General features: G+C 35.8%; 1 protein-coding gene across 11 annotated transcripts in view; it reads left to right on the top strand.

Moving 5' to 3' along the window:
* Positions 1-26,983, top strand: part of Mctp (Multiple C2 domain and transmembrane region protein) — a 185,648-nt gene that overhangs the window by 153,406 nt on the left and 5,259 nt on the right. For 5 of the 11 annotated variants that reach the window (XM_064041284.1, XM_064041290.1, XM_064041287.1 and 2 more), the window contains 8 exons: positions 20,346-20,497; positions 21,757-21,915; positions 22,975-23,161; positions 23,540-23,736; positions 24,001-24,214; positions 24,641-24,786; positions 25,277-25,422; positions 25,610-25,678. In XM_064041284.1, coding sequence (XP_063897354.1) covers positions 20,346-20,497; positions 21,757-21,915; positions 22,975-23,161; positions 23,540-23,736; positions 24,001-24,214; positions 24,641-24,786; positions 25,277-25,422; positions 25,610-25,678 — 1,270 coding nt within the window. Of the gene's footprint in view, positions 1-5,653; positions 5,911-14,276; positions 14,757-15,059; positions 15,211-20,345; positions 20,498-21,756; positions 21,916-22,974; positions 23,162-23,539; positions 23,737-24,000; positions 24,215-24,640; positions 24,787-25,276; positions 25,423-25,609; positions 25,679-26,983 lie in introns of those variants that run through there. The other 6 variants (XM_064041285.1, XM_064041289.1, XM_064041292.1 and 3 more) reach the window with 5 other exon arrangements.

Raw genomic sequence — 26,983 nt, 5'->3', positions numbered from 1 at the left:
CTAAGAAGTCCTGGGTTAGCCCATAAGCAGACTAAGCAATTGCTTAGGGCATGAATGCAGTGCAATCATTACCCAAGTGGCCCCTATGTATTGAAAGATTGTGATTAATGGGTAGGTACCAACATAATGTATATCAAAGTGCTTAGAACAGATTATGGGCAACTTAAACTAACGAACTTAAATATCTATAGCAATGTTTAATTTCAGTAAAATATGTTATTAAAGGTTTTTGGTGGGTTTCCTGTTGAAAAAGTCAACGCATGAGACATATTTTATATGTAAGGAAGCGCGAGCGAAGCGAGCGCGAAATTTATTTAGTCATAGGACACAAAACAAATAAAAACCACTGTAAATTAACAAAGCAAAGTCAAAAAGTAAGATATACACAGAAATGAAGTGCAAATGTACATGAAGCCGCGAGCGAAGCGAGCGCGATTTTTTCCTTAGAGTTTTCATGAAGTAAATATACCACAAAAAGCGAAAGTGAACAAAAAGCTATAACGGACGTGCGCGAAAAATGATTTTTCGGAATTGAATGCCAACAACAATTAAACAAAGATAAATTGCGATCAGTGCCGGTTTTAACTCAACCAGCTCCCTGGGCGAGATTTCTACGGCGCCCTCCAACTGCAATTCAAACCCATACGAAGCCCATATAGAAGCGAGCGCGAATATTTTTTTTATAGTACACAAGTCGTACATAAGTTATTGCTGATCGGTGAATGCAAAAAAAACAGAAAATTTTGGGACTTAAAGTAGTACCGTAAATAAGAAAGTTCATAAAATATGGAAACTAGAAGATACTTTCTTATCAATTAAAGAACTTAAAAACGACGCTCCCTTTTTGCTAAGGTAGACTAAAAAAATCTTGAAAAATAAAAACAACTGTAAAGTGAAGCAAGCCCGAAAATTTTTGAGTTTTGGATCACTAAAAGTCCTAAACATATATAATAAAAAGCGACTGTGAAGTGAAGAAGCCGCGAGCGAAGGGAGCGCGATTTTTTTTGAGTATTGGGACATTAAAAGTAGCTATATGTGATAAAAAATCAAAGCGTAAAGCAAGGAAACCGCGAGCGAAGCGAGCGCGAAAATTTTTGAGTTTTGGGACCTAAAAGTAGTGTTTCTTCGAGAATTTCTCAAATTTAACGCGGAATTAAACACAAATTCGCCTTAGGCGCCCCTGAGCCCGCGGCGCCCGGGTTATTCACACACGCTGCACCATAGGTTAAGATGGCCCTGATGCTATCCATTCATTTGGATACAGTTCTTGTAAGTTGCAATCTTCGATGAAATTTAAAACAAAAATAGGAGTAACATTCTGATCAAGGATTGGTTGGGGGCGCCTGCGGCGCCCCTTATATCCGGCGCCCTGGGCCGTCGCCCAACCCCGCCCTACCCTAAAACCGCTACTGACTGCGATATCTGACATGGAGGCGCGAGCGCAGCTAGCGCGAATTTTTTTGGGGATGCAAAGGATGAACCCGTCAAAATTGATAGGGGACGACCAAAGCGAGGGCGGTTTTTCTGAAATTTTATTGCTAATCTACTCATCTATTTTTAGTAAAAATATTTTTATTACGTAATTATGGTTTAATTTTGCCGTATGGGTTAATTTTGCCGCCCCCTAAATAGTGCCGCCCAGGGCATTTGCCCCAATGCTCTCTCCCCCCACGCTACGCCAATTGTTGATCTTAAATCGTTTTTAATAATTTTTAATTTTGAAAATGATCAACAAATGTAACTGAAACCGGCAGTGTAAGTAATATTCTTAGCGCTATTGCTGTGTTCGGAAATATTGAAATCAAATAATTGGTAAAAAGATATTGTATTTTTTAATAGTACGTGATAGGTCGCTCGATTTGCCGCCCCCTAGGACGTGCCGCCCGCGTGCGGTGCACGCGCTGCACGCCCGCTTACGGCGGGCCTGCGCGACATCACGCCGTGCGTTGCGTCACGCTCCATTGCTTCCGAGCCGTCACGCTCCACGCTCCGATGTGGGCAGCTAGCTCTCAGCAGCTCGTGTTAATTAGTCTGTGGTACTGGTACTACATAAGTGTCAGAGCATGGAAATAATGTAGGTACGCAAAGAACAGCGCTTTGTCTTTTAAAAAGGCGGTCATCAACGCACTTTTAACTCACCTGGAGTTGCGAGTGTCCATAGGCATCAATCGCTTTTGATACTGCTCGTTTATATACCTACATAAAATACTAGAAGCCAGTCTATAACACAGTTAAATAGGACAATTACAGAGCATATCTGCACCTACTACGATGCACGCGACATCACGCTCCATTGCCGCCGAGCCGTCACGCTCCTCGCTCCCATGTAGGCAGCTAGCTCTCAGCATCTCGTGTTAATTAATCGTGGTACTCGTACTACATAAGGGTGCTTCTACACGGTGCATGTAGCTGGAGCAAGTTAACATGCGCAACAATAAAGCACGTAGGTGGGTAACCTGCTTTGGTACATGCTCGAGTTGCTAGATCCGCACAGGTTTTTAAAATGCATGTAACCTGCGCATGTGCCTCAATATGCGCAAGATACTTGCACCGTGTAGACGCACCCTAAGTGTCAGGGCTCGGAATTAATGTAGGTACGTGCTTATGTCAAAGGTGTCCACGTGTGATAAACTGTGATGGTTGTAAAATGACGTTCTTCTCCATAGGAAGCTACTTTTGGAATGGGCAACTAGAATCAAACTTATTTATAATTTTGTAGGTATAAGTAAGCATAAGTGCTTGTAAAGGCCTAAATGAAATAAATGATTTGATTGGTTTAATTGATTGATTTGACGGAATCTACCTTTTTTATGAAATCATAAACACATAGGAATAAAAAGCATGACGTCATAAGTGCAAAATACCTATGTAGGTAATTTTGTAAATATGTAATTATGTGATCTCTATGGTTTTGTGTTTGATGCATTTAAGTACGGTAAAGTGATTGAATTGTTTTGTATACTTAGGTACAATTTAGAATCTACCAAGTTATTAGAAACATGGGCGAATCACGAATAATTATTATCATTTAGGAAATATCCTATAATCATGATCAATTTGAAACACATAACGTGACGCAGTAATCATTCTCGAAAGTCCTTCATTTGTTTACCAGATAATAATATAGTGCGTAGGCAAGTAATAAAACAAAGTAAGTACCTTATATTGAAGTGTTCCCTTTCAGTTAATTACTTTAGGTACTATAATTAAGTACTTGTAAGAACCACTTCAATTATTTGCGCAGTATTTAAATAAATAATTCCATTAGAATTTAAATGCCTTTCATGTCGATAATAGTCATAAAATACAATACCTACATGGTGTTTAGGCGCTCCTCCTTCACATTAATTGTCAGTGTGAACAACTATTAGATGCCACACCTAACAAAACAGCAACTACTTATAATTTTCCTAGGTTTAAAAAAAGCAAATAAATAAAGCCTTCTCTGCTACAAACTCAATTATAAGCCAACCATGTTTGGTACCTGAATCGAAAATTGTTTTTTCCTTGGGAAAAACCAAATAGAACGAAAAATAACCATGTCAATAGGATACAATCTTCATTTTATTATGACTTAAAAAAAACATTTGCACTATAAGTTCCTTACTAATAAGTAACACTTTTGCTTTAAAATATAACCACATTTAATTTAATTGAACGAGTTAATAGAATTGAACTTTCCTAATTGACGATTGAGGTTACAAATTAGATAGCAAACAATGGTTGTGCTTGAAATTAGCCTCGATTCAGTTTTGTTTTATGCTAATTAGGAATTAATTCGGAAACAGAGAGAGACTAGGGATAATAATGCAAATATGTTTTAGCTGTCTAAACTACCTATTATAGTAGGTAAGTATGAAGTATACAGAAAATGTGTAATGTTTGTGGCTCTGAAATTACTGAACCGATTTGAAAAAGTATGTAACTGTTGGGAAGCTACACTATCTCCGAGTGACGTTTGGCTATGTTTTATCCAGGTACAACAAGTAATTTTCAGGGGACGCGTGTGAAACTACGGGAAACAGTACCTCAGTTAGCTGCATGCTGAAGTGAACTTTATGGTAAAAATGCCTTGATAAAATTTTTTGCATTATACAAAAGTGTATGTATTCCAATGAGCAAACATGTCATTGTTGAGTTCCATTATCTGGAGCCAAGCCTGGATATTGAATCAGGGCGTGATTACCATAAGAATGGAATGTCATTGGAACTGACTGAACCGATACGTCAGAAACTGTAGGATAGAGAGGAAATGCGTCTTATTTTTCTGTTGTATGATTATTCTGATCTAACCAGGAAGTTAGGGGAGAAAGCTTTTATAATTATGATAGTTTAACGACAGTGATGAAAAAATTATCAAAATTGTCAGTAGATAAAACTAGACTTTGTAAGGATATCTTGGAGAAAGTTTTATGTTTGATGGAAAACTATTCAAGGCGCTTGAAGCCCATTTCATAATTAACTTCATAAACCCACTTTTCACCCAGTGGAGTCACATAAAAATAACATGAAATTCTCGCAAACCGTCACACTAGCCTATTAAGGCGCAATTTATCGTCATTACAAATAATGATTACATACATAAATGATACTACATACGAGCCTTTACGTCCGCCACGATATGTTTGTTTACGAAGAACGGTTGCGACAATTTTCAGTTATTATTTTAAAACGGTAATTTGTTTTGTTATGCACGAGAAATGTATCCACAGGAAGGTATAAGTAAATAAATAACTTAATAAAATAACGGTAGGAAATAATATTGAATTTTGATATTATATATTATATATTTGGTATTTGATAGGAGATTAAAAATAAAAATCGCGTCTACCATTTTACTAAGCTTATTCTTACAATTCAGTGCAATAAAAGGGGAATGATTAACAACTACCTACAAAAAAAACTTTTTAACTAGATATCCTATGTACCTATGTAGGTATTTTTCTTTACACATTAGCTGGAATATAATTTCCTTGAAAAGAATTTTATTTAAGTATTGGTTCAATGTATTTATCGTTACAAAACGACAAATAACAAGGCCTATTCGTTATCGGCAATTGTCGAAAGTGCTGACAAAGGTCAATGAACAAAGATGAGGAAATTATAATGCTGTCATCGGTAAATGTATTTATAGACACTCAATTATTACTGACGTTTGTTAACTATACATTGTTATAAACATTGAAAACCAATAGATTTATCATCCTTAAAATTATTTACGTCACAAAAAACTTAGAAGAGCAAATCATGTTAAAAGAACTTAAGTACTTAGGTACCTATTAGCATTTTTTTTATTTGTCATTTATGATGACACATTTACCTACACATTTGATGAAGTCATTATTTAACAATAATTATTTTCTACAGTGACCCAACAATTTTGCTATTCACTTAATTTCCCAGCTAAAGATTAGGATCCATAAAAAACGCTACTAAAACTAACGACACCATAAAATTAACGTAAGTAATTTTACTACTTTCGCAGCCATTAACTCTGGCCACAGACACTAAAGAATATGGTTCACTAACATGCACATTGCACTGACAGATAATTCGTCCTTGAGACATTCAGATAGGAACATATAGTACCACAATACCCTAGACTGGTTTACCAACACTCGTTGGTACTTACCTATATTATAACCTCATTTTTAGTTTGCCGCTCGACGCCGCACCGTGAGCGCGTGCGTAACGAAACGTAAATAAAAAAAATAATTACGAAAAAACAAAACAGTCGCGAGTGACAATTCGATAGTTCTTTTTGACGCGTTCGATATTTGAAAATGTGATTGTTTATGTTTGTTATAAAAAGTGACAGTTATGCTGTTCTAAAATTAAATTGAAAAGTTTGGTTTCGTTTTAGTGCGCGTGAGTGTAAATGGTTTTGCCGGGAGTGTACCTTTATGAAAAGTTTGTTTCCTTATGATATTCCGTGGAATTCAATTGTTTTGATTTCCGTTAGTTAAAATGCAATTTCTGAGTGTAAACAAAGATAAAGCTAAAATTAAAGATTTTATACACCTAGGTACTTACCGAACGCGATTTACAAACAACAAAATGAGTTGAGCATTCATTGACATTTCATTATGTTCATAATTCATAACACCTCAATACTTTAGTATATACCTATACCGGGTACTTACCTACGTACCGAATGTTTTGTGCAAATGATAGCTGCCAGTTTTCAAGGAAAATGACTGATGACTGACAGCTACTGCGAACTGCACCAAAAATCAGTCAGACTACATACTACCTATTACTAAATAATAAAATAAAAAACAACAACAAAACATGCAGAAAAGAAAAAACAAACCGAAACAAAAAAAAACATTTAAGTAACAAAAGAGTATGGTTGCTAAAATTGTTGACTTGTCAGTGAAATTATCGCGGTCTCGAAATTCAAAAGCGGCTTGAGGTCACTCAACCCGTCTTGTCATAAAGTCCTTTATAAATTGCGTTCGGATACAATGTGCAATGTATGTACCTATTACGAAATCTTGCTTGTCAATGTCAATATTGAGTTATGACAAGTCATGTTTAGAAAATATTTCTCAAGATAAACAGCTGTTTTCTTATCTCGTTAATTTTATAAACAAATACTGTTTCTGTTTTATTTTGCTTCTTGTTATTAATCTGTCTATTTACTTTGTAGAATTCTGGTAGCAATTATACGTTCCTATACGTTTAGATATATGCAAAATACTTTTGATTTATTACAATAATTATACATATCTACATCATTAATTATAATGATTGCTATTACGATAAATTACATTAAATATTTATAATTAATTTAATTATTTATTTTTTATGTACTTATTTATGTATTACGCAGACAAGACTGTTTATATATGTTTTATTAGGATCATTAAAATTATGACATCATCATCAGCCTATCGCAGTCCACTGCTGGACATAAGCCTCTCCAAGTGCACGCCACTGAGATCGATTTTCGGCTTATGACATATGAATTTTGACATATAAATGGTATTCTGTACCTGTAGTTCAATGCTAGTTAGATATTGTTACAACGTCATCTAGCCCCTTCAACTCTTTGGCTGCACATCTCGTAGCCCTCATCCCTCAAAGTCAGATAAAAGGCATAACAAAGACATTTCCATCACTTTCTTATAGGTACAACTAGATTTTGCCCGTGATCTCACCCGCTCCTTGGCGCACCTGGATATAAAAAACCAAATAGATCTCCTTCATGGTTATGAAACACTGAAAGAATAATTCAAATTGAACTGGTAGTTTCTGGCTCAAAAATGTACCTAAACTTACTTACTTTTCCAGTAAATAATTGCATACCAATAGTTTGCTGTGAAATTAAAAATGCAATCAACACAGATAACTATCTCTTTATTATTTAATCAATTAATACAACCTTTAATACAGAAATACGTCCCATTCAACTTCGCGTGTTCACAAAGCAACCAGTACATATTTGCATACAATTGCAGTGGAGTTCCGTTTACGACAAAATTACATTCGTATAAGGAACAACATACTTAGCTATTATGTGTGAATTATTGATTTATTTATTGTTTTACAAGATACATTATGCAATTAATCATAGACGTCCTACGATTTACCCAGAATATCAAATCGGTACTCACAGGTTTTGAGTATCGGATTATGGGTTTTATTCTTCTTCCATCTTCTTTTATATCTATTAGGTATTCTATTTTGTTTTTTCCTGCCTTGTTCCCAATTTTCGCGGCGCAATATGTCTTCCGCTTCCATTTCTCCCTGTCACTCGTCATACTGACACTCACTGTCTTGTTTTACCTTCTCACGCCATCTTACAGATTATCTTTGAAAATAGTAGGTACTTAAACAGTTTATAAATTATTTTTAATAAACACACTAACTATTTTTCAACACATCAAACCTTCGAAAAAATATGTTTCCTACAATTTACGGGAAAATTAGATCAAAAACATTATCCTTTTATGAGTATGACATAACATAGGTACCAGGAAATTACAAACTGTTTCGTTGTTGATGATCGGCTAAACGATTTGCTAATAATATTTACACGTTTTGATATACTTAGCACGTATTGTTTAGCTTATAATTACGATAGACCAGCTAGGCTTATGAAGGCTTGAAATAATTGTGTGTTTACACATTAAGTATTTATCATCATTTTTCTAATGTCAGTCTTATCCTGGACACGACCAAGTCATAGAAAAATGTGACTTGAGAACAATGAAAAATGGCATCTCTGTGTGATGGCTCTTGTAATAGCTAAGTTTTTACCATCATCACAGCTTTTTTTATCGTCCCACTGCTGCGGCCTCCTCTCACAAGGTGAAGGATTGAGCATTAATCACCACGCAAGCTCCATGCGGGTTGATGATTTCAGAATTTATATAGTCCAAGTTCGCTCAAAATGTTTTCTTTCACCTTTTAATTAGCCATTGTTGTCCAAGACATAATTTGAAAGTACATACAATTTTAGAAAAGTTGCATTAATACTTGTACCTGGAATCGCACGCACTCATTATTGTGAGGTTTGTTCTTTACCCACCAGGCCACAGGTTACTGCTTAATTATATTTTTTTTTTCAAATAAACTTTGCTACATATTCTACGAAATGCAGAAGTAACCTTCACCAGTAGATACAAAATATCATAAAGAGATATTGCAAAATAACCAGTTCTGAAAAAAAACATCATGTAGGTAGAATATCTCTGTTCTCTTTGTTAAGAACCCTTATCCTAAATAGACACTCCCAGATTTGCTGACAAAGCCCTTTTAGCTCAGTTCCGAGTGGCACTATAAGAGTACCACACTGTAGACTAAACAGTTGGCCGAGAGTTGACCTGATGCTTGGCAATTGTTTTTTTAATCAAAATCTTGATTCCAATCAAAATTGTCAGTCGGTATGATACAGCTACATACCTGATCTCTGTAATCTGCAAACATCCATCTTCATACTGACTTATGAGCCCAAACAAACTATCGGCCGACTAGAAATTTGCAGTGTGCTCTTAAGCAGAGTTCTGAGAGCCTCTATAAGACTAAGATCTGAAAGAAACAGCAAAAAGACGTTCTCAAGGTCTCCATCGATCCTGCTATTTATAGAGATGAATCGTTTGTTTGTTTGGGAAAGATGAATTGATTTATTTCTCCGCTATCTAGCTAATGGTAACCTGATAGCACCACGCGAGGAGTTACATCTACTATTTGTTCATTATTATTTCATAGTATAGAAAGTATAAGTAAACAAATAACTTCTGGAACAGCTGTTTCGAATAATGAGTTTCCAAAACTTTTGTTTACACTGTAAAAGTTGACTGAACTGATGCTAATTATTACTTTTGCGAAATGTTTTCGCAAAAGTTTGGGCTACGGATAGCTTGAAAAGCAAATAAAAGTCAATTGTAGCGCCCACAGAATGAACTACTGTCCGTAGCCTTATAAAAGTAGCTTATGTTCATTCTCATAATTCATGTGTTCTTAGATAATTTCAACAGACGGATAGATGATGATGTCCTCCTAGCCGATTATCGGCTACGGCGGCTGTTCTCATGTAAGGAGATTAGCCAACTGCGCAGGACATATTGTTGTGCACAAGCAAGCGAGCGATGATATTAAAGTAAGCATAACTATGATGAAACTATGAGTAATAACTATGTACCTGACACATACATTAAAGAAAACTGAAGAAAATTACAGGAAAACAGCAACACATGTCTTCATGAACGTAACATAGTATTATGATGAAGGTCGAAGCGATTAGCGAAGAATATCCAAGTATGGTTTATCTCTGCTAGCTCGGAACTAAACTAACATGAACTACACATGGTAAATATCCCAGTGTAGGAACTATTTGTTTGTTTTTCACATCGTTTTGACTGTGTACACCTATTTTGTTCGTTTGTCTTTTGTTTCGATGTTTGCGTGTTAAATTATGGCGAAAACTGTTAAACAGTTCTTTAATCAATTGGGCGGAAATATTCTTTTGAGCTGTATTAAAAAGGCCTTATAATTTACAATTTGGTGTCATGAGCAAATATTTTTGACTACCTATATAGAAAATTTTAATTTCAGACATTCAAACTTCTAACTAACTCGTTCCACCTCTAACTTTAATTAATTTCAGGAACTTCAAAAACTTGTTCTGTCCCAAAATTTCTAGAAAGCACCACTTTAGGACTTTTCTTTCTGTTTACGTCCCTTTTTAAAACAACTCAGTCATTTTTTCAAACTTTAGCTTATTGTACCACCGTCCTCCACCAGTCACAGTCCACCGCACAGTCCAGGCACAGTCTAAACAAGAGCCCTATTGGGTTGCCCGGGTAACGGGGTTGAGTAGGTCAGATAGGCAGTCGCTCCTCGTAAGATCGGTTAGAGTGGAAGCCGACCCCAACAACAACCAACATAATTGGTAAAAGGCTCGGGAGATGTTATGTGACCATCTTCTTAACAGTCAAAAGTCCACTAGGTACTGGACAAAGGCCTCCCCTAAAATGGGGTAAGTATTTACCCATACTCACCGCGCTGGGCTTGCGTGTAGATGAGCGCAGTGTAGCCTGTATATATTTAGCCTCGGAAATGCTTCCTATACCAGCTCAATATAATTGCAAACACACACGATAACTCCCAAAGGCCTTATAAACATGTGTCCTAGATTACTATGGACACAATCAATTAGTTCCGGGAATACACGCGGGTATGAGATAGTTTATAGCCCATAAGAGTTTTATTGATATAAGCTTTCCAATTATTGTCGTTATATGGGCGTCTATTACATGGTGAGCGGAAAAATATTTTGTTTGTAAACGGTTTTCATATTTTTGTTTGTGTGTTTTCCTTTTTTTGCAAACCTACGTGAAACGTGTGTGTTAGCGTAACGTGGCGTTTTTCAGTTCATATTTCATGGGTGTTGGACACATTTTTATTCTGATCACACTTTTGGCTTACAAGTAAATGACACGTGAACAGCTTTGCATACACTCATGTTTAATTAGAATTTATAACTATTAAATATTTCTATAAATATCTGTGCCTTTCGTGTTTATTACACAGATATATTTTTATATTTGAGTAGTATTGAAAAGGAAACATTCTTAAAAAAAATCGAAAAGCCTTTCAAGCAATCACACTACACGTGGTCGAAAATAACTTATAGCTAGTTTTTTTTTTATTTATTTTAGAAACGGACAAACCTGCTATATAATATACCAATAAATATATTTATCACATAACACTTTTGTAATAAATACTCGTATTCTGTTTCGCAAGATGGATAGTGTAAGCAAGTGTAAGATAGTACACACTTACTGTCAAGGACGTTCGTGAAATAAATATAAAAACGCTTCGATAGAATATTTTCTATTTTCTTTTATATAAAAATATATTTGCAGACTTTGTGCCAGGTTTTTTATATTCTAAAACGATATTGGTTCCCAATTTTATACTTATTTAGTAATTTTAGATGTAATCTTGTAATAACGACAGATAAATTGAAAAAACATTGCATTTTCATGCTTTTTCAGGCGTCATGAAGGAACTACCTACTTACTTCGTTCGTGGGAGAAACTGATTGTAAACTGTAAAATTCGACTATACAATGCTGAAATTATTTTAATGAATGTTCCAGTATGTATTAAGATTAATGCGAAAAAACATTAACTCTCTTCAGCTTTATAGTATTAATAGGTACCTATAAACAGATTATATACATTTGTATGATCTTTACCTTTTAAAAGTTGCCAAGACTAAACACAAATGATTAATTTAAGTAAATCGTTTTGCAAAGTTAAATGAAGATTGAATTCGACTGAATATAACAGTCGTCCTGAACCTTGAGTTAATCAAAAAGTTAGATTGAACCAAAGAGTTGGGGCGTGATGTTAAGTCAAACTTGAGACAGTTGGGACCTTGATTAATCAAAATTCTGTTAACTGGGAACTATTTATGGGTCTTGATTATTCTATAGAATTTATGGTGTCATAGACTTGTGAGGATTTCAATTTACAACATGTAAGTAATGGGAATAATTTAAGTAATTAAGTACGAAAAAAAATGTAAAGGTATGATAGATCCACCAGCGTTTTTCTCGTGTCCCGTGTGAACAACTCAGCGCACCTGGAAAAAATTACACAATCTTCCTGGAAAAATAGGCTATCTGAAAGATTTTTCAAATAGGCCCATTGGTTTCTGAGATATTTACGTCCAAATTGCTTGTATTATTAGTAGGTATATTTTTTTATTCATCAGTTACAACTCTTGTCTTTTTTCGAAATGATTGTCGTTTATAAGTGGTGCTAGGCCAGCGAGCACCGCATATAATTTAATTTCAACTATCCAGAATTCTAAACTTTATAGTCCTTGCACAAGTACAAAGCTATCAAGCGCCAATCTGTCTGAGTATAGTATCATGTTGGACTCGGTCTAGTAACTTTACTAGAATAATTCCTCACGTTGCGTCTATTACGCCATAAACGACCAATAAAACACAGCGGCTCCCAACATTGTGGTCGGGGGCAATAAATGTCCTTGAAATTCATCAAAATTCTACAGTCTTACACATGCTAATCATAAAGTATATGGCCACCTAATATTATTAAGCTAGAGTTTGAGTGTTTACTTCAAGGAACTATTGGTCGGATATAACAATTCTTGCAATGTGAGATAGCCTATTTGAAATAGGTTGCAGGCTGTAGTTCCCACTGGACATGGGTGAACCTGCGTTGGAAGCTGTTAAATAAATAAATGGTGATAAGCAAGAAAGTCTCAAATGAATTGGTACAGACAAATTTCTGGATTTTAAATCAGTCTCTGTATCATCCTGATACGACGGCGGACTTAACTTTAAATCCATGCAGACGAAATTACAGTCCACACTCCACAACAGTGGAGTGTGCAAAATTTTCCTCGAAATTGTTCAGAAGTTTTTTATTAACAATTTAAAGTACGAGGTATTATAATCACAAATCCAGTCGGCTGTTGAATTGATGCAAAATGATAGCTATTCCCCACAGTTTTTTAACACAACATTATTTTGTCCAATACACGCACGCATCTAAATCAATCTTACCATTTCACTCAGAAAACCTAACAAGAAACGAAATCAACAAACCTACAGATCCATTAATAACATTAGTAACGTACCTAAAATAGGCCACCAAGGATCGAAAGGTCCTATTCCACAAAATGTTGAGCATCACAGCTCAGCACCTATTAGCAGCATGACTCATAGTTGCTGTTTACGGGTCGTAACGCGCCATGCCACATTGTTACACATTGTACACTTACATACTGCTGTTAGTTAATACGTACGTTTTATATTTAGATTAACCGGTTTTGTGCGGATCTTTACTTGTACTGCAGTTTTTTTTGACATTTTGTACGACTTGTGATCGATCATGAGGTTGTTTATTTTTGCGATTGGTTCCCTTCTCAATTCTGCTCCTAGTGATTGATCAACAGCTTTGCTGATTGCAAATGTAAAAAAAAATCATATCATAAAAATATTTTCATCATCTCAGTCAATCGGGAGCTTAACCGAGTAACTGTCTACGGTGAATGGCAATGCTTAGTTCTTGAGTCGTTAAATGTACCACCAATTCCCTTGTATTTACTTTAAAGTTGGATCCCAGTAACCAAGAATATTTCCAACTCACCAACAGCAAATTACTATTCGCCATACGTAGCTATACTAGACACATCGCGGTTGATCTTCAATCAAACGATTGGCTTCGGCATCGAAACCGATTCTACCCGAATATCAAAAATAGAACAGGTGGGTCCAATCAATACCGCTCCAAGATTTCGTAGAAAAAATAACAAAACCATTAGATAATTCGTATTGATAAATCTATCCATTCTCGTGACCTTTTACCAGTATCGATTTGGCCCATGATTACGCGATTATATCTTTTATCATGCCAACAAAAAATGAATGTTTATTGTTCCAAGTCGACCCAGGAGCGATTCTTGTGAATATATTACGATTGCCTCAACCCGCATCTGGTGTTTACATCCAAAAATACACGTGTGTTTTGTTATCGCCATATAAAATGTTAGGTGCTGCAGTGTTTCGCGGGAATTCAATTGAACTTGATGTTTCTCGACTCAGATTCTTGTAATCTTTGTCTTAAAATCTGTGAACTATTAAAATAAACGAACTGCGTTCTAGGAATTCAGTTTATGTTAGTGCTCACTCAACATTTGGTATTGAACCTTTAATTTTAGCTTTATCCTCAATATGCTACATTTATCGGAAACTAAATGTTATTGTACTTATTCATGTGAATTAGGAAACACGTAATGGTGATAAAAGCAAAGTGAAAATAACAAACATACAAAATGACGGACAATAAAATGGACCGATTGAAAAATCGGTTCATAACATTACAAGGGAAACTGCAAGACCGTATGGACGAATTCCAAGATCAGATGCAAAACAAAATAGAGCGCTCAAAGATATCGAAATTCATTTCTCACTTATCTGAAGAAAGAAGTTCCATAGAAGATAATAATTCAATAGAAAGTGGTGATAAAAGTTCCAATGAAGGTGATGTTTTGGAAAATTCAACGATTCCTTCATTTGTTATCGATGAGCCAGTTGAAAGTCAAGACCCTAAGGACGTTTGCAAGGATTTCATTAAAATTGAACAAGGCACTGTTCTGTTCAAATGTCGTTCGGCTTGCAACCTTGCGTACGATGAGGATCTAAATATTGATAGCTCCAGTGAATCATGCTTTTCGTGTCTTTCGTCCAGTGATGAGAGAGAAAGGTAATGTGAAGGTTCAACTTTTGTTTTTGCTTCTGTAATGTCCTTAGTTATGTTTGACCTTTAGTTTCGATCAATATTTCATAATTTTATATCCAATTGATTTTATGTTCTTTGCTCATTAGTTTTTCCCCGCCCTAAATTATGTCTTTTTAAAATCCTATATCTTCCATCATAAATATACCCCAGTTATCAATCCTTATTATTTTTTTCATCACAAATAACAGGATTTTTACCAATTTCTTCAACGTTTACCAAGCTTCAATAGGATTATATTCCAACAAAATCTTTGAAATATGATCACAGAGCTTCAGAACCGCGCCCAAGAGCTGGAAGTCTTCCACCAGCAACCACGGCCTTGGATCAACCATCACCATTTCTGGCCTGTACGGACCTAATTGAGAAGTTCAGCAATCGTTTTCCTCGTCTCAAAAGTCAAGGAGACAGGATCCATAGGGTATTTTATTTTATAGCGATGGTGTTAATAGCATGAGTGTTTTGTTGGCTTTTATCCATGGAGAACAAAATGACTAGCGGAGGTGCCATAATGAAAAATCACCTAAGAAAGTCGCGCGCCAAAATGCTGGTGTGCGAGGGACGAGGAACGTTACTGTCTTCGCCCTTATACGCCTTTTAGACCCGCCCATTTTATGTTATACCAAAAATCGTTGACAGATGACTCAAAGAACCCGAACTCCTTAGTTTGCTCGTAACTGATCGTTTTGGTCATGCCCACCGTACCTGTTTGACCTAGAAGAAGGCGCCTGACCTACCTTCATTATGGCATCTCCGCTTTCATTACTCCGTGGTTTTTAAAATTTGTTTGTTGGACTAACTACTCAATATATAAGGTTATCTTTGAGGGCCGCTTGTCATGCTTTACTAACCTTTATAACCACTAATGGGGCTGTTGGTGTTTGCTTTGTGATAATAACAATTGTATTTGAAGTGTCAACTCATTGGTACTTTGGTGTTTTGAAATTATGGACATCGAATGTCAATTGTTTTGTTATGACAATTTGTGTGCACGACCTTTTAAATAAATTAAGTTGCTTCTATGTATTTGATGACATGTTTTTATATGATGTGCCCATGTTTTCAGGGAAACTGATAGATGCATACTCAAAATAGAATTTTAAGCACTAATTCCTGAACTGCATAAACATGAGGAAAATACGTCATACCAAAATATAACTAACCGGAAAAATTAAACGTTGTTAAATACGTATTAATTTTCGTTTTAATTCTACATTCAACGTAAGAGATCCATAAAATTAATCTCCCTTTTTTCCTATATACCCGTAAATTATGTTTAGTACCTATGTACCTATGTTTCTAATTGTTCATCGTTTGTCGTGATATAAAATTATTAGTGAAATGTGGTGAATGGCCTATGGCAGTGCTGATAAAATATAACCGTGAGATTTCTGTGAGTACCTACAGATATGTGAAACTGTCCTAACATTATTTACTTGAAAACAATATAATTTTGTTTTCCAGTGTATCGATATGTAACTCAATTACCTACAGTGATTGACTCTTAAGTAGCTAAACGGACTATATATGGTAGGGACATCATTTCAACTTATATGTCCCAAAAACCCCCAAAATGATGTAGATGTTCAAATTGTTCAATATAACGATGTCCTTATTTCTGCATGATTATTTGAAAAGTGAGTTCTTTTCAAATTACAATTATACAAAAGCAAAAAGACAATTTAATTTTTACCAACATACCCATATTAAATTGTAAAAGGAGTTCCTTACATCTTGTCTGCAAAAGCAAAGAACTAGGTATAATGTGAATGTCAGTTTCAAGATTGGTATCATGAAACCGCAGCAAACGAACTCGGTGCATTCAAACGACTGTTCCATGTTCGAATAATCGATGCATCGGAATCGAAATGGTGATTTGAAATATTCCCTTTTTGAAATCGGAACGGTTGAGATGAACCAGAGACTCGGATCGGATGTTTTTGAATGAGTTTGGTTTAAAAAGTATTTTTTATGTGTATTAAGTATTTTTTAGGTATATGTGTAAACTTAACTTTTAGGTATGCCTTGCACCTACACCTATTTTGTGTTATATTTTCAATCCAATGAGGGTTTTCGAGATTTTTTCTGCCGCCAGGCGGCGCTTCGTATGCGTCAGGTCCAAACAGCTGTCAAATAGTATGGAATTGTAGGGTCCGAACTAATTGTTTATTGAAATTCTGTTATATTGGAAGTGTTATTGATTTTATTATGGACTACGGTTGGAATAAGTTTTCCGAACTAAAAATTGAGCTTAGAAAGAGGGGTGCAAAAGTCACTGGTACTAAGGAAAAGCTCGTTGAACGGCAGATAACGCAACGTACTAGAATTTGTTTACACAATATGATTTAGTTTTTTTATCTACTCAACTGTAATTGTAAAACACTAATGCAGTGCTTTAATTATACAATAAAAATCACTAAAAAGATAAGCACTTTGACGGGTACTTGGACCTGACGCCTCGGTGCTGCCACCTCGTGGACGCCATTTTAGAAAACCCTCATTGAAATCGCCTTCCGATTGAACCACCCTATTTTTTTAAATCTCTGAACTAATCTAATATAATAGATTTCACTAATAGAGCAAGAAAACTATTTGAATCCAAAAACTACCAATAATAATAATTAAGATAGATATCGACAAACTCTTGATAACAAACTTAGTTAACTTATATTATGATGGAAAAGTAATTAACGAACTCATATACCTAGCTTTTGTTTTCATCGTCATTAAGCGTTCCTATCGTTTGATTGATGAAAACTCGGAGCCAAGCTCATTCGACTAGAACCGAAATTATAGATCGGAATTTTGATTTATAGGTAGTAATAGTCTTATAGATAACTTAATCTAGATCTTTTTGTTTACCTGGAATAAATTGGCTGGTAATACGAAATGGTAAAATGCAATTTTCTGATTAATCTTAATGGAATACGATTCGTTTATGATTGATGAAAATTTAAGAAATGATATCTACGCTGCATCAAAATAAAAACAGCTGAATAGAGCTTTTTTGTAGGTAATTGGGTTGTTCACCCAATTACCTACAAAAAAGCAATTTAAAGCAATTTCTACATTTGATAGAAACTCATAGCTCTAGATATCGATATCAACACTGCATTTAAAAAATAACATTGCCCGTACATTAACCCCTGAAAAAAATATCATCATTATTTGCATTTGGATTCCATCAATCACCCTGTCATATATTGACAAAGCCTAATTGCCTACATCCCTTCTAAAGACGCTACGTAACCACCTACTCGTATAAATTACATTTCTTTAAATATGTAAGGTTTTTGCAGTTTAAAATTGCCTAATCGATTTATCATTCGATTCTTGATGGTGTCAATCGAGATATTGGATATCAAATTCAAAAGGGTTAGGCATTGTTCGGCTACTAAAACGTCTTTAAGGAGAAAGTCTGTTCTTCAGTAGAATTTTCAATTTGAATCTGGAATTTATAAGTACCAACTCACATAGCCAGTGTTGCCACCAAAGTTTCCATTTATGAAAATTAAATTAGAACCAGGTGCCTCTTACCACCTGTTCACAAAAGTTAGGGTCCTCTTTAGAAGCGAAGACCCTCATTGAGATTATTCGACTCACATTTTTTTCCATACGACAAACCCTACTTACCAATTCAGTACTTACGAGAAATATTCAGCTCATAATATGAACGTACCTTAACGCGCCATTTTTCCTCATTTCAAGTCAGTCGCCTCGTGAGAATAATGAACTCAATTTGGGACGCCCAGACCAAATTAAGGAAAAGCGCCAACAATTTATTCTATACTTTACTCGATTAAGACTTATGTAGGACTATAGAAGGACTTTCAAGATACAGGAAATTGGTTTTAGATAAGAATGATGAATATAATAAGAATGAAGATGGTGTTTCCTTAATATTAAGAATTGTATGGATAAAAATTGCATCTGCAAAAATAACCAAATCCGTCACATAACAAATTTAGATGTCTGCTGCAGAAAGTTTGAGCGCGACACGCAAAATTATTACTTAAAAGTGTGCTTTAAAGATTTTTTAAAGATTCTCGCAAGGCTTTCCCACTATAAATTTATCTGTGGTATCAGTCTCGCATCGCAAAGATTTAGGTCGATCGTCGCGGAAGCTATTATAATTTTAAGACATCTATTTATGGGTGTTGTTATTGTTTTTTTACATTGTTTTTTACATGCAACTTAGTGGTTTAATACTTGAAATCAGGATACCGATAATGCCTCTTAACAACCGTGGTGATGCCTTCTTCTTCTTCAGTATGTACCTATCTGCACCTATGAGAAGATTGGAAAAAGTTTCCTTATTTACAAAGACATCAGAATGGATAACTAAATTGATTACAGCTATGACTTTTAACTTATCTTACACGAAGGTACAGAGTCCCGGGAAATCCTAAATTATTGGTTTCTCCAAGATACATGCTATGTTAGCGATAAATCATATAACATATAAGGCACACAAGTTCAGATCTCTAGTTAAGTGTAACCAACGCATACCTAACTTTAAAATCACGGTTTCCAAGAATCTCGTGGACGCCATTTGCTTAAATCTACTAACACTTATTTTGATTTGTGTGTTTGTGGTAACATAAATAATACAATAGATTGACCAATGTTTATGTTGTGCCAATGTTTTTCCGACTGAAATGGGTAAGCATGTCTGTCAGGTTTCAGACTAAACATTTGTAAACAGTTTAGAGTGATTTCTAAAACTACGAGGAAGTTTTTGGTGGTATGATTCTTAGTACTACTGAGTGTCAAAGAATAATTTATTAGAGTTACAATTCATTTTAACTATATTTTATTACTAAAAATACGTATCTGTTAATAGTACTTCCCTACATTTTTTTTTGCAAAATCTACAAGACACGTTTTACAAAGAAGGTTGAATTTTGAATATGCTTAAATTCCATACATTTTCGAAATGGTAAGAACCCGAGAACTGACTCGGAATTAACGAAGTATGAGGAAGTTGGAAGCAAGCCAAAGCTACGTTAAGTTATCCTGTCCTGAGATTGATTGTAAGATTCAGCTCACAAAACCGCCTAACCAATTGGGTTTGTCTCCGGCTATTGTGATCGATATTAAACTGAGAATACGAGAAGACTTTGTACCTATATCACAGGGAAAATAATATTAGAAATAATATATATGTACGGTTTCAATCAATGTGTTTAACTTTCCTACTAACATAGATATTTATAACTACATATGAAACTAAAAAGTAACTGGTAAAGACCTAAATCGAAAAAGCCTCAAAAAATTCCTCCCCATCGCCGACTGAGAGCTTGCCTAAGAGGCTGGCAGCATTGCGACGCTGGATGGCAACACATACCCTTGCCTTACACTAAGCCTTGTAGACAGCCTTTTGGTAACCAGAAGCGTCAACCGGGCGCCTAGATAAGTCTTTAAATACAGTGTGGTCATTTCGGTATTTTAACTCAAAGTTCTCATTAAACACTGCGTCTAATAAGATTTTTTCTCTGCTATCCAAAAATTTACGACCCCAGCGACATATTAATCATGTTTTCTTATATTTTCCAGTATTTACTGAAGAACACGAGGCTGAGCGATGTGAACAAACGTCTGAAGGCTCAGATCTGGAGCTCGGTGGTCACCATCGTGCTGGTTGAAGCCAAGAATCTTCCCGCTATGGACCTGGATACCAGGTCTAGTGATCCTTATTGTAAGTTTAGGTGAGTAGAATTTAGATAGAGGTTTTTTTTATTTATTACTAGCTTCTGCCGGCGGTTTCACCCGCATCCCATGGGAACTACTTCCCGTACCGGGACAAAAGTAGCCTTCCTCGATAAATGGGCTATCTAACACTGAAAGAAATTTTCAAATCGGACCAGTAGTTCCTGAGATTAGCGCGTTCAGACAAACAAACAAACTCTTCAGCTTTATAATATGAGTATAGATTGAAGTGGTAATTAATATTAATCTTACGTCAATATAAATGATACCTTTTTTTTTAACGACGTCAAAAATTATCAAATGCCCCCTCCCGCTGTGGGTTAGCAGCGGTGAGGGAGTGTCAGACTTACTGACTAAAAACCGTCCTGTTCCGTTGTAGGCCTTTTACATATGTACTTAAACATAGTCTCCCATCACGTCGTCCGCTGGTATGCGAAAAGCTCAAAAACTACTGACTTATACGTAGTTTTCACTAATAGACCAAAAAAAATCGAATAGTTCCACGTGTCCTTAGACCAACTGGCATGATTTTGGACTTTGTTTCATAATTATTGACGCAAATAATATACGTTGGTATAATTATGTTCTCAGTTTAAAAAAAAGTATTCATAAATCTAAACACCAGCTCGTAACAATGTTATAAGAAAAATATACACCTTTCCACGTCAGTCCCTGTTTCAAATAAAGAACAGAAACGAAAGGATGTTGCATAATTCCGAATTACTTACGTCTTACATCTTTATGTGATTGTGAACACGTTTCAGTCTGCATCTATGCATTCCTGAGTTCCCATCTGAAAGGTAATGCATCTCTAACAGAGTTTGTGTTATTTTCTGTTTTTCTTCGTGTTGTATTTTAAACGGAGATTGTTTTAAATTCAGAGTCTTGCAGTCTTGAAATTGTATTACATTCAGATTGGCAGGAGTGTCATAAATATTTACGTGTTTAGTTTGTGTTTTTTTATCTTTTGCACTAGCTTCCAGCAGATGCGTCCCAAGGAAACTACATCGTGCGTCTGGATAGAAAGCACCTATAACTTTTCTGGATAACTAGCCTAAATAGTGCTGAAGGATTTAGCGTGCCCTAACTACCTCTACAACATTCTCTCAATATAATCTTTTAACTTACAATATTATTAATCGGGCGTGGAGCGCGACGAGGCGACGGGCGGGGTGGGCGCGGCGGGCGACGTGCTGGAGCTGGGCGCGCGGCTGCTGGGCGACGTGCACTGCGTTAACGTATTTTTGTTTGTTCGCAGGTTAGGTAACGAAAAATATAAAAGTAAGGTAGTATGGAAGTCATTACACCCGTCGTGGTTGGAGCAGTTTGACTTGCACTTATACGATGACCAGGAACAAATACTAGAAGTCACCGTATGGGACAAGGATAAACAGACGAAGGATGATTTTCTAGGAAAGTGAGTAAAACAGCATTAGTTTTGTATAAGGTTACCTCGTCAGGATCGCCGAAAGACATCCACTGCAAAACATTAGTTTCGATGTCGTCACAGCCTCAAAATGTCTGCAAGGCCTCTCTCAATTTGGGGAGATTGGCCCATACTGACCTCGCTGGTAAGCAGTGTTGGTGAGCTCAGTGTGGGATATATTTTAGCTTAAGAGATGCTCCTACCCATCTCATAGCAGAGACATATCTTGGTATGTTGGAGTTGGTGCTGTGTGATGGTTATACCACCACCAGTCGGCAAACTTATTCTCAAATAAGAAAAAAAAAATCCTTTTTGGAAAGAGGGTACCAAGCGGCCCTCGTCAATGAAGGTTCCGTACCAGGTTGAAATAGCAAAAAATCAAACTAAAAAACCACTATTAGGGATAGAAATTTAAGGCCTCCATGGCCACCATATTTTGGTATGAATTATTCAAAGCAATAATGTAATACTTTATAATGTTCTATCATGCTAACATAATGCGAATTTTGGCAATAAAGCATTATAAGGAAGGAACTTGCCTCCATAAAGCCCGCTTTGCGAATCCATAAGCTATTAGTAATACATATTTATAAGCTACCAAATAAGGTCCTAATATTTATGATCCACCTTGTCTACCAGCTACTCTAATTGGGCATAATGGTATATTTTCCAAAGAATAACGAACCTCCAAATGTATTGTGTTACAGTAATTAATGGATTCTATGAGCAATTAGGTTTGTTCTATTTTGGTGAAAGTTCTACGCCCCTTAATAACAACCTTCAGACTGAATTAGACTGTCATGTTTGTTTTGACGGTACATGCTTTCGAAAATGGAACCTATTATTGCCAAAATTATTTAGTGCTTTCACACTAGGGGTTTTCGACGGACATGTGTGCTCCTTTTGAATTGAAACTTTTGCGCATATGTCTTCGCCAGCTTTCAGACGATGTCGTTCGAAACGGCAGTTGTCAGTTATTTAGGCTTGCATCTACAATCCACTATGTAAGTACGTTAAAAACTTCATACAGTATACTCGTCTTATTTTCAGATGTGCAATAGACTTATCAAGGTTAGAAAGAGAAAAAACGCATAATATCTGGAAGGACCTAGAAGATGGGAATGGACAAATATTTTTATTACTTACAATTAGTGGTACGACACAATCAGAAACTATTACGGACCTCAGCAGTTATAAGGAGAATCCTAGAGACCGAGAGATAATTGAGAGGCGATATGTAAGTATAAACTGTCACACGCAATTATTCTGTTATAATACCTACGTTAAAGTAAGTTAGGCTTAGCGTACCAGTTCCCTAAGAATGTTGTAACTGTTCCATCACTGAACTTCTTCAAGAACCTCGCAGGCCATGTTATTTGATACACAGGCATCATTTAGCTAGCTGTTAGTGTGCTTGATGGTGCTGTTAACACGTCACATAAATTTAAAGTGCTGCTCAATCATCATTCTATCACAGTCTATTTAGATTGCTGTTACGAAAAGACTGTTTAGCAAGACTTAAAGTTAAGAAACTTTTCGGCACTAAGGGATTCAGGTCTCACGTGGTGTCAAAGTTTTGATCGTCATATGCTAACAACGACTTTACATATTTCAGACATGGTACAACTTAAATGAACATTCAAGTGGAGTAGGCTGGCTTTGTGTCAAAGTATACGGTGCTAAGGGTCTTGCGGCAGCAGATTTGGGAGGCAAGTCAGACCCTTTCTGTGTACTGGAGTTAGGAAATGCAAGACTACAAACGCATACAGAGTACAAAACGCTAACACCGAACTGGATGAAGATATTTACTTTGTAAGTAATGATTTAAATGAGGTTGCATGTGTTTTAGATTATGTAGTGACTTCTACTACAAACCTTTGTCGAAAAGTTTATGTATTAAATAAGGAACATTCTCCTCAAGCCAGATTGCATTTGGTGGAACACAGTTGCGGGCAATGGAAAATTGGGAGAGTTTTACATTTCAATAAGACTTAAATAAGTTTAGTCTCCCGGCTACAATTTAATTTAATTTTCGTGTTTCATCATTTCAATTGAAAATATTGCTATACTTTCCAGCACAGTAAAGGACATAACTTCGATACTAGAGATAACTGTCTACGATGAGGATCACGACCACAAAGTAGAATTCCTGGGCAAACTGGCTGTACCACTGCTCAATATAAGAAATGGTGAGAAACGATGGTACGCGCTGAAGGACAAGAAGATGAGGGCGAGGGCGAAAGGAAACTATCCACAGATACTATTAGAAATGCTGGTCATTTGGAATCCCGTAAGTCACTATTTTACTTGAGGGATAATGATAGAATTAGCTGCACTTTTTACCATTCATAGCATGATAAAATTCTTTGCATAAATTAGATTATTTTTCATAAGTTCCGCGGAGTTTTGCCTGGTTCTGCAGAATAATGGAGTCACTGGGGTATGGCTCGAGATAGGGAACTGACAAAAAAAAATCATGTAAGCGTGTAAAGCTTGAATTTGTGATCTAATTTATGCCTCCAGCTCCACCCCATCGCCTTTTGGGCTCTATAGACTATTTGTATAATGCAAATATTAAGGGTGGGTTGTACTATTTATTTACCTATAACGATGTCTAAACCATGACTAGACCTGAAAATGTTGCCTACTGGTTAAAACGGCGACTTCGACGGCTGGTCATAGTTTGGTTATTGTAAAACTATTATTATTGTTGCAGTTAAAAGCAGCAATCAGAGCAGTAAATCCCAAAGAGCCAAAGTACATGCACCAAGAAGCGAAGTTCAAACGACAACTGTTTATTAGAAACGTAATGAGGTTAAAGGCTATCATCATGTGGTTCATAGAAGTTGGCAAGATTTTACAGTGAGTAATGTAGCTACTTTTAATGCATTTTCAAGCTTATATTATAGAAGATATGTTTGAAAATTGAATAAACAATGCTAGAACAAATGTAGTACAAACTAAGTACATAGTTGATGATATAGGTTGTTAAGAAGCTACAAAAACCTTTAACATTGTAGTTCACATGGTTGATCCATGTGAATGCGAGATTGGCAGAAGAGACGTGTAGTAGACTGAATTAGTTTTTCCAAATGTAGAATTACAAAACTATCAAAAATACGTTTGAACGTTGAAATCCCACTCAATTTTAAAGACCGTTTAGATATCATATATCATATATCACCTACGACAAAAATACTTTTAGGTAGAACATACTGTTAGTTTTATGTATGATTTGAGTATTTCCAAGATAGAAGAAAAGGAAATACCATTCACCTATGGATAGATGTCAATGTAGATTCATTTCGTTGTCTTTACGGTTATGTTTAATCTATCTTGTATATTCTTTCAGAGACTGTTTCGAATGGGAGTCAAGGATACGATCATTCTTAGGCCTGTTGGTCTGGCTGGCATTTTGTTACTACTATGAGATGTGGATGCTGCCGTTTCTTATGTTAATGTTCTTCGGTAGAGCCTGGCTTATTTATAGACTAACTGGTGAGTCACGTGTTTCTAAAAATTTTTTTTTTCTCAAGCACTGTTATGGCCAGCCTGTCCATGATTTTGAACTTCGAAAGGGCATCAGTATTCATTTGTTTCTTTTTTACTTTCCTGCTTATTATTTTCTTTTTTTTTTCTTTTGTTTTATTTTTAAGTACATTGTTTTCTTTAATTTTATTTTTAGTTAAGTTCAAAACTTTCGTGAGAGCTTTAAGAAGTGACCCGAAGGCTTATTTTTCGTATTTATTTCTCAGTAAGTCTATGAGTGTTGTGGCTGCATGATTGGTCACTGTCGTGTGTATGCCATGATGTACTTTGTGCCCATAAATCTGATCAAGAAGGTTTGGAGATCAGTCATTAGGCATTATTTGCTCTCGGTTTAGGTATACGGCTAATGGAAGTACGCTACGAGGCTAGGCTCTTCATGTGAAGATATCCTCTCATTGTTTTCCTCCTTAGCATGATAAAAATTTGCTAGGTGTTTATACCATGACGGCCACGTATGCATATGTATTTTGTTTCCGATATTTATAACCCAATATGAAGTTGTTTGTTCTAGTTTGCTTTAGATGTCAACTTATTTATAGATCATTATCAACACTAGCCTTTTTATCGTCTCCAAGCTGGACGCAGACCTCCGCTCACACAGAAACAGCGCTTAAGGTAAACTAGCTTCTGCCAGCGACTTCGTCCGCGTTAGAGTCGGACTTCGTGCAAAGAGAGAAAGAAATAATAAACACCAGCCCCTCCAATTATCTAAATCTATACTACTTTAAGAAATAAAATGTAAACTATTAATAATTTGTAATTTGAACGAATATTTAAACACTACCAAAATAACTAATAGGTACCAACCTATTTTATAAAATAACAACAAAAGAAAGTTAAAAATAAATTATTTAAAACCTAAAAGTCGCGCAATAAGGTTGAACACTCTGAACGCCTATTCGCATCAATCGCACCAAGAGCCAAATATTGTATGAAACTCGCGCAGCCACCGCGCCGCGAGCTGCGTCGAGCGCGGCGACAGATGCACAAAAATGATCCTTATAGCGTGATTCAGTATTCACGCGCGATGGCTTATCCGTTTTTCGTGTATAACTTTGGTGTTTCTTCACCGATTTATATGAATCTTTTTTTAATGGATAGGTAATACTATTAACTATTTTTAATTTGTGTGAGTGAGAGTGTTATAAACGTAATAGTAGACAAATATAATCAGAAAACTCCGAACTGCTAAGCTACCGAGAGAGTTTTACGTGTTATTGTGAGTCAACCATAAAAGATAGATATATACTGTCATGGGATATTTTTTACATAATTTTATGAAGAACATTTCCGTCATACATGGTTTCTGTGTAGCTGTAACCATTAGGGTTGCACACGCGACGGAATCTTAAAAAATGGAGTAACTTCTCCCGTTTTCCCAACACTTACCTTCACTGCTCTGCTCCTATTAATCGTAGCGTGATGCAAAGTATCCTATAACCTGCCCAGGAGTATGAAGAATCATTGTACCAAGTTTCATTGAAATCCGTCAAGTAGTTTTTGTTTCCAT

The sequence above is a fragment of the Helicoverpa armigera genome, chromosome 24, assembly GCF_030705265.1.
Source record: "Helicoverpa armigera isolate CAAS_96S chromosome 24, ASM3070526v1, whole genome shotgun sequence".
Lineage (NCBI taxonomy): Eukaryota > Metazoa > Arthropoda > Insecta > Lepidoptera > Noctuidae > Helicoverpa > Helicoverpa armigera.
Note: the sequence above shows the minus strand (reverse complement) of the source record. Positions and strands in the feature narration are given on the sequence as shown.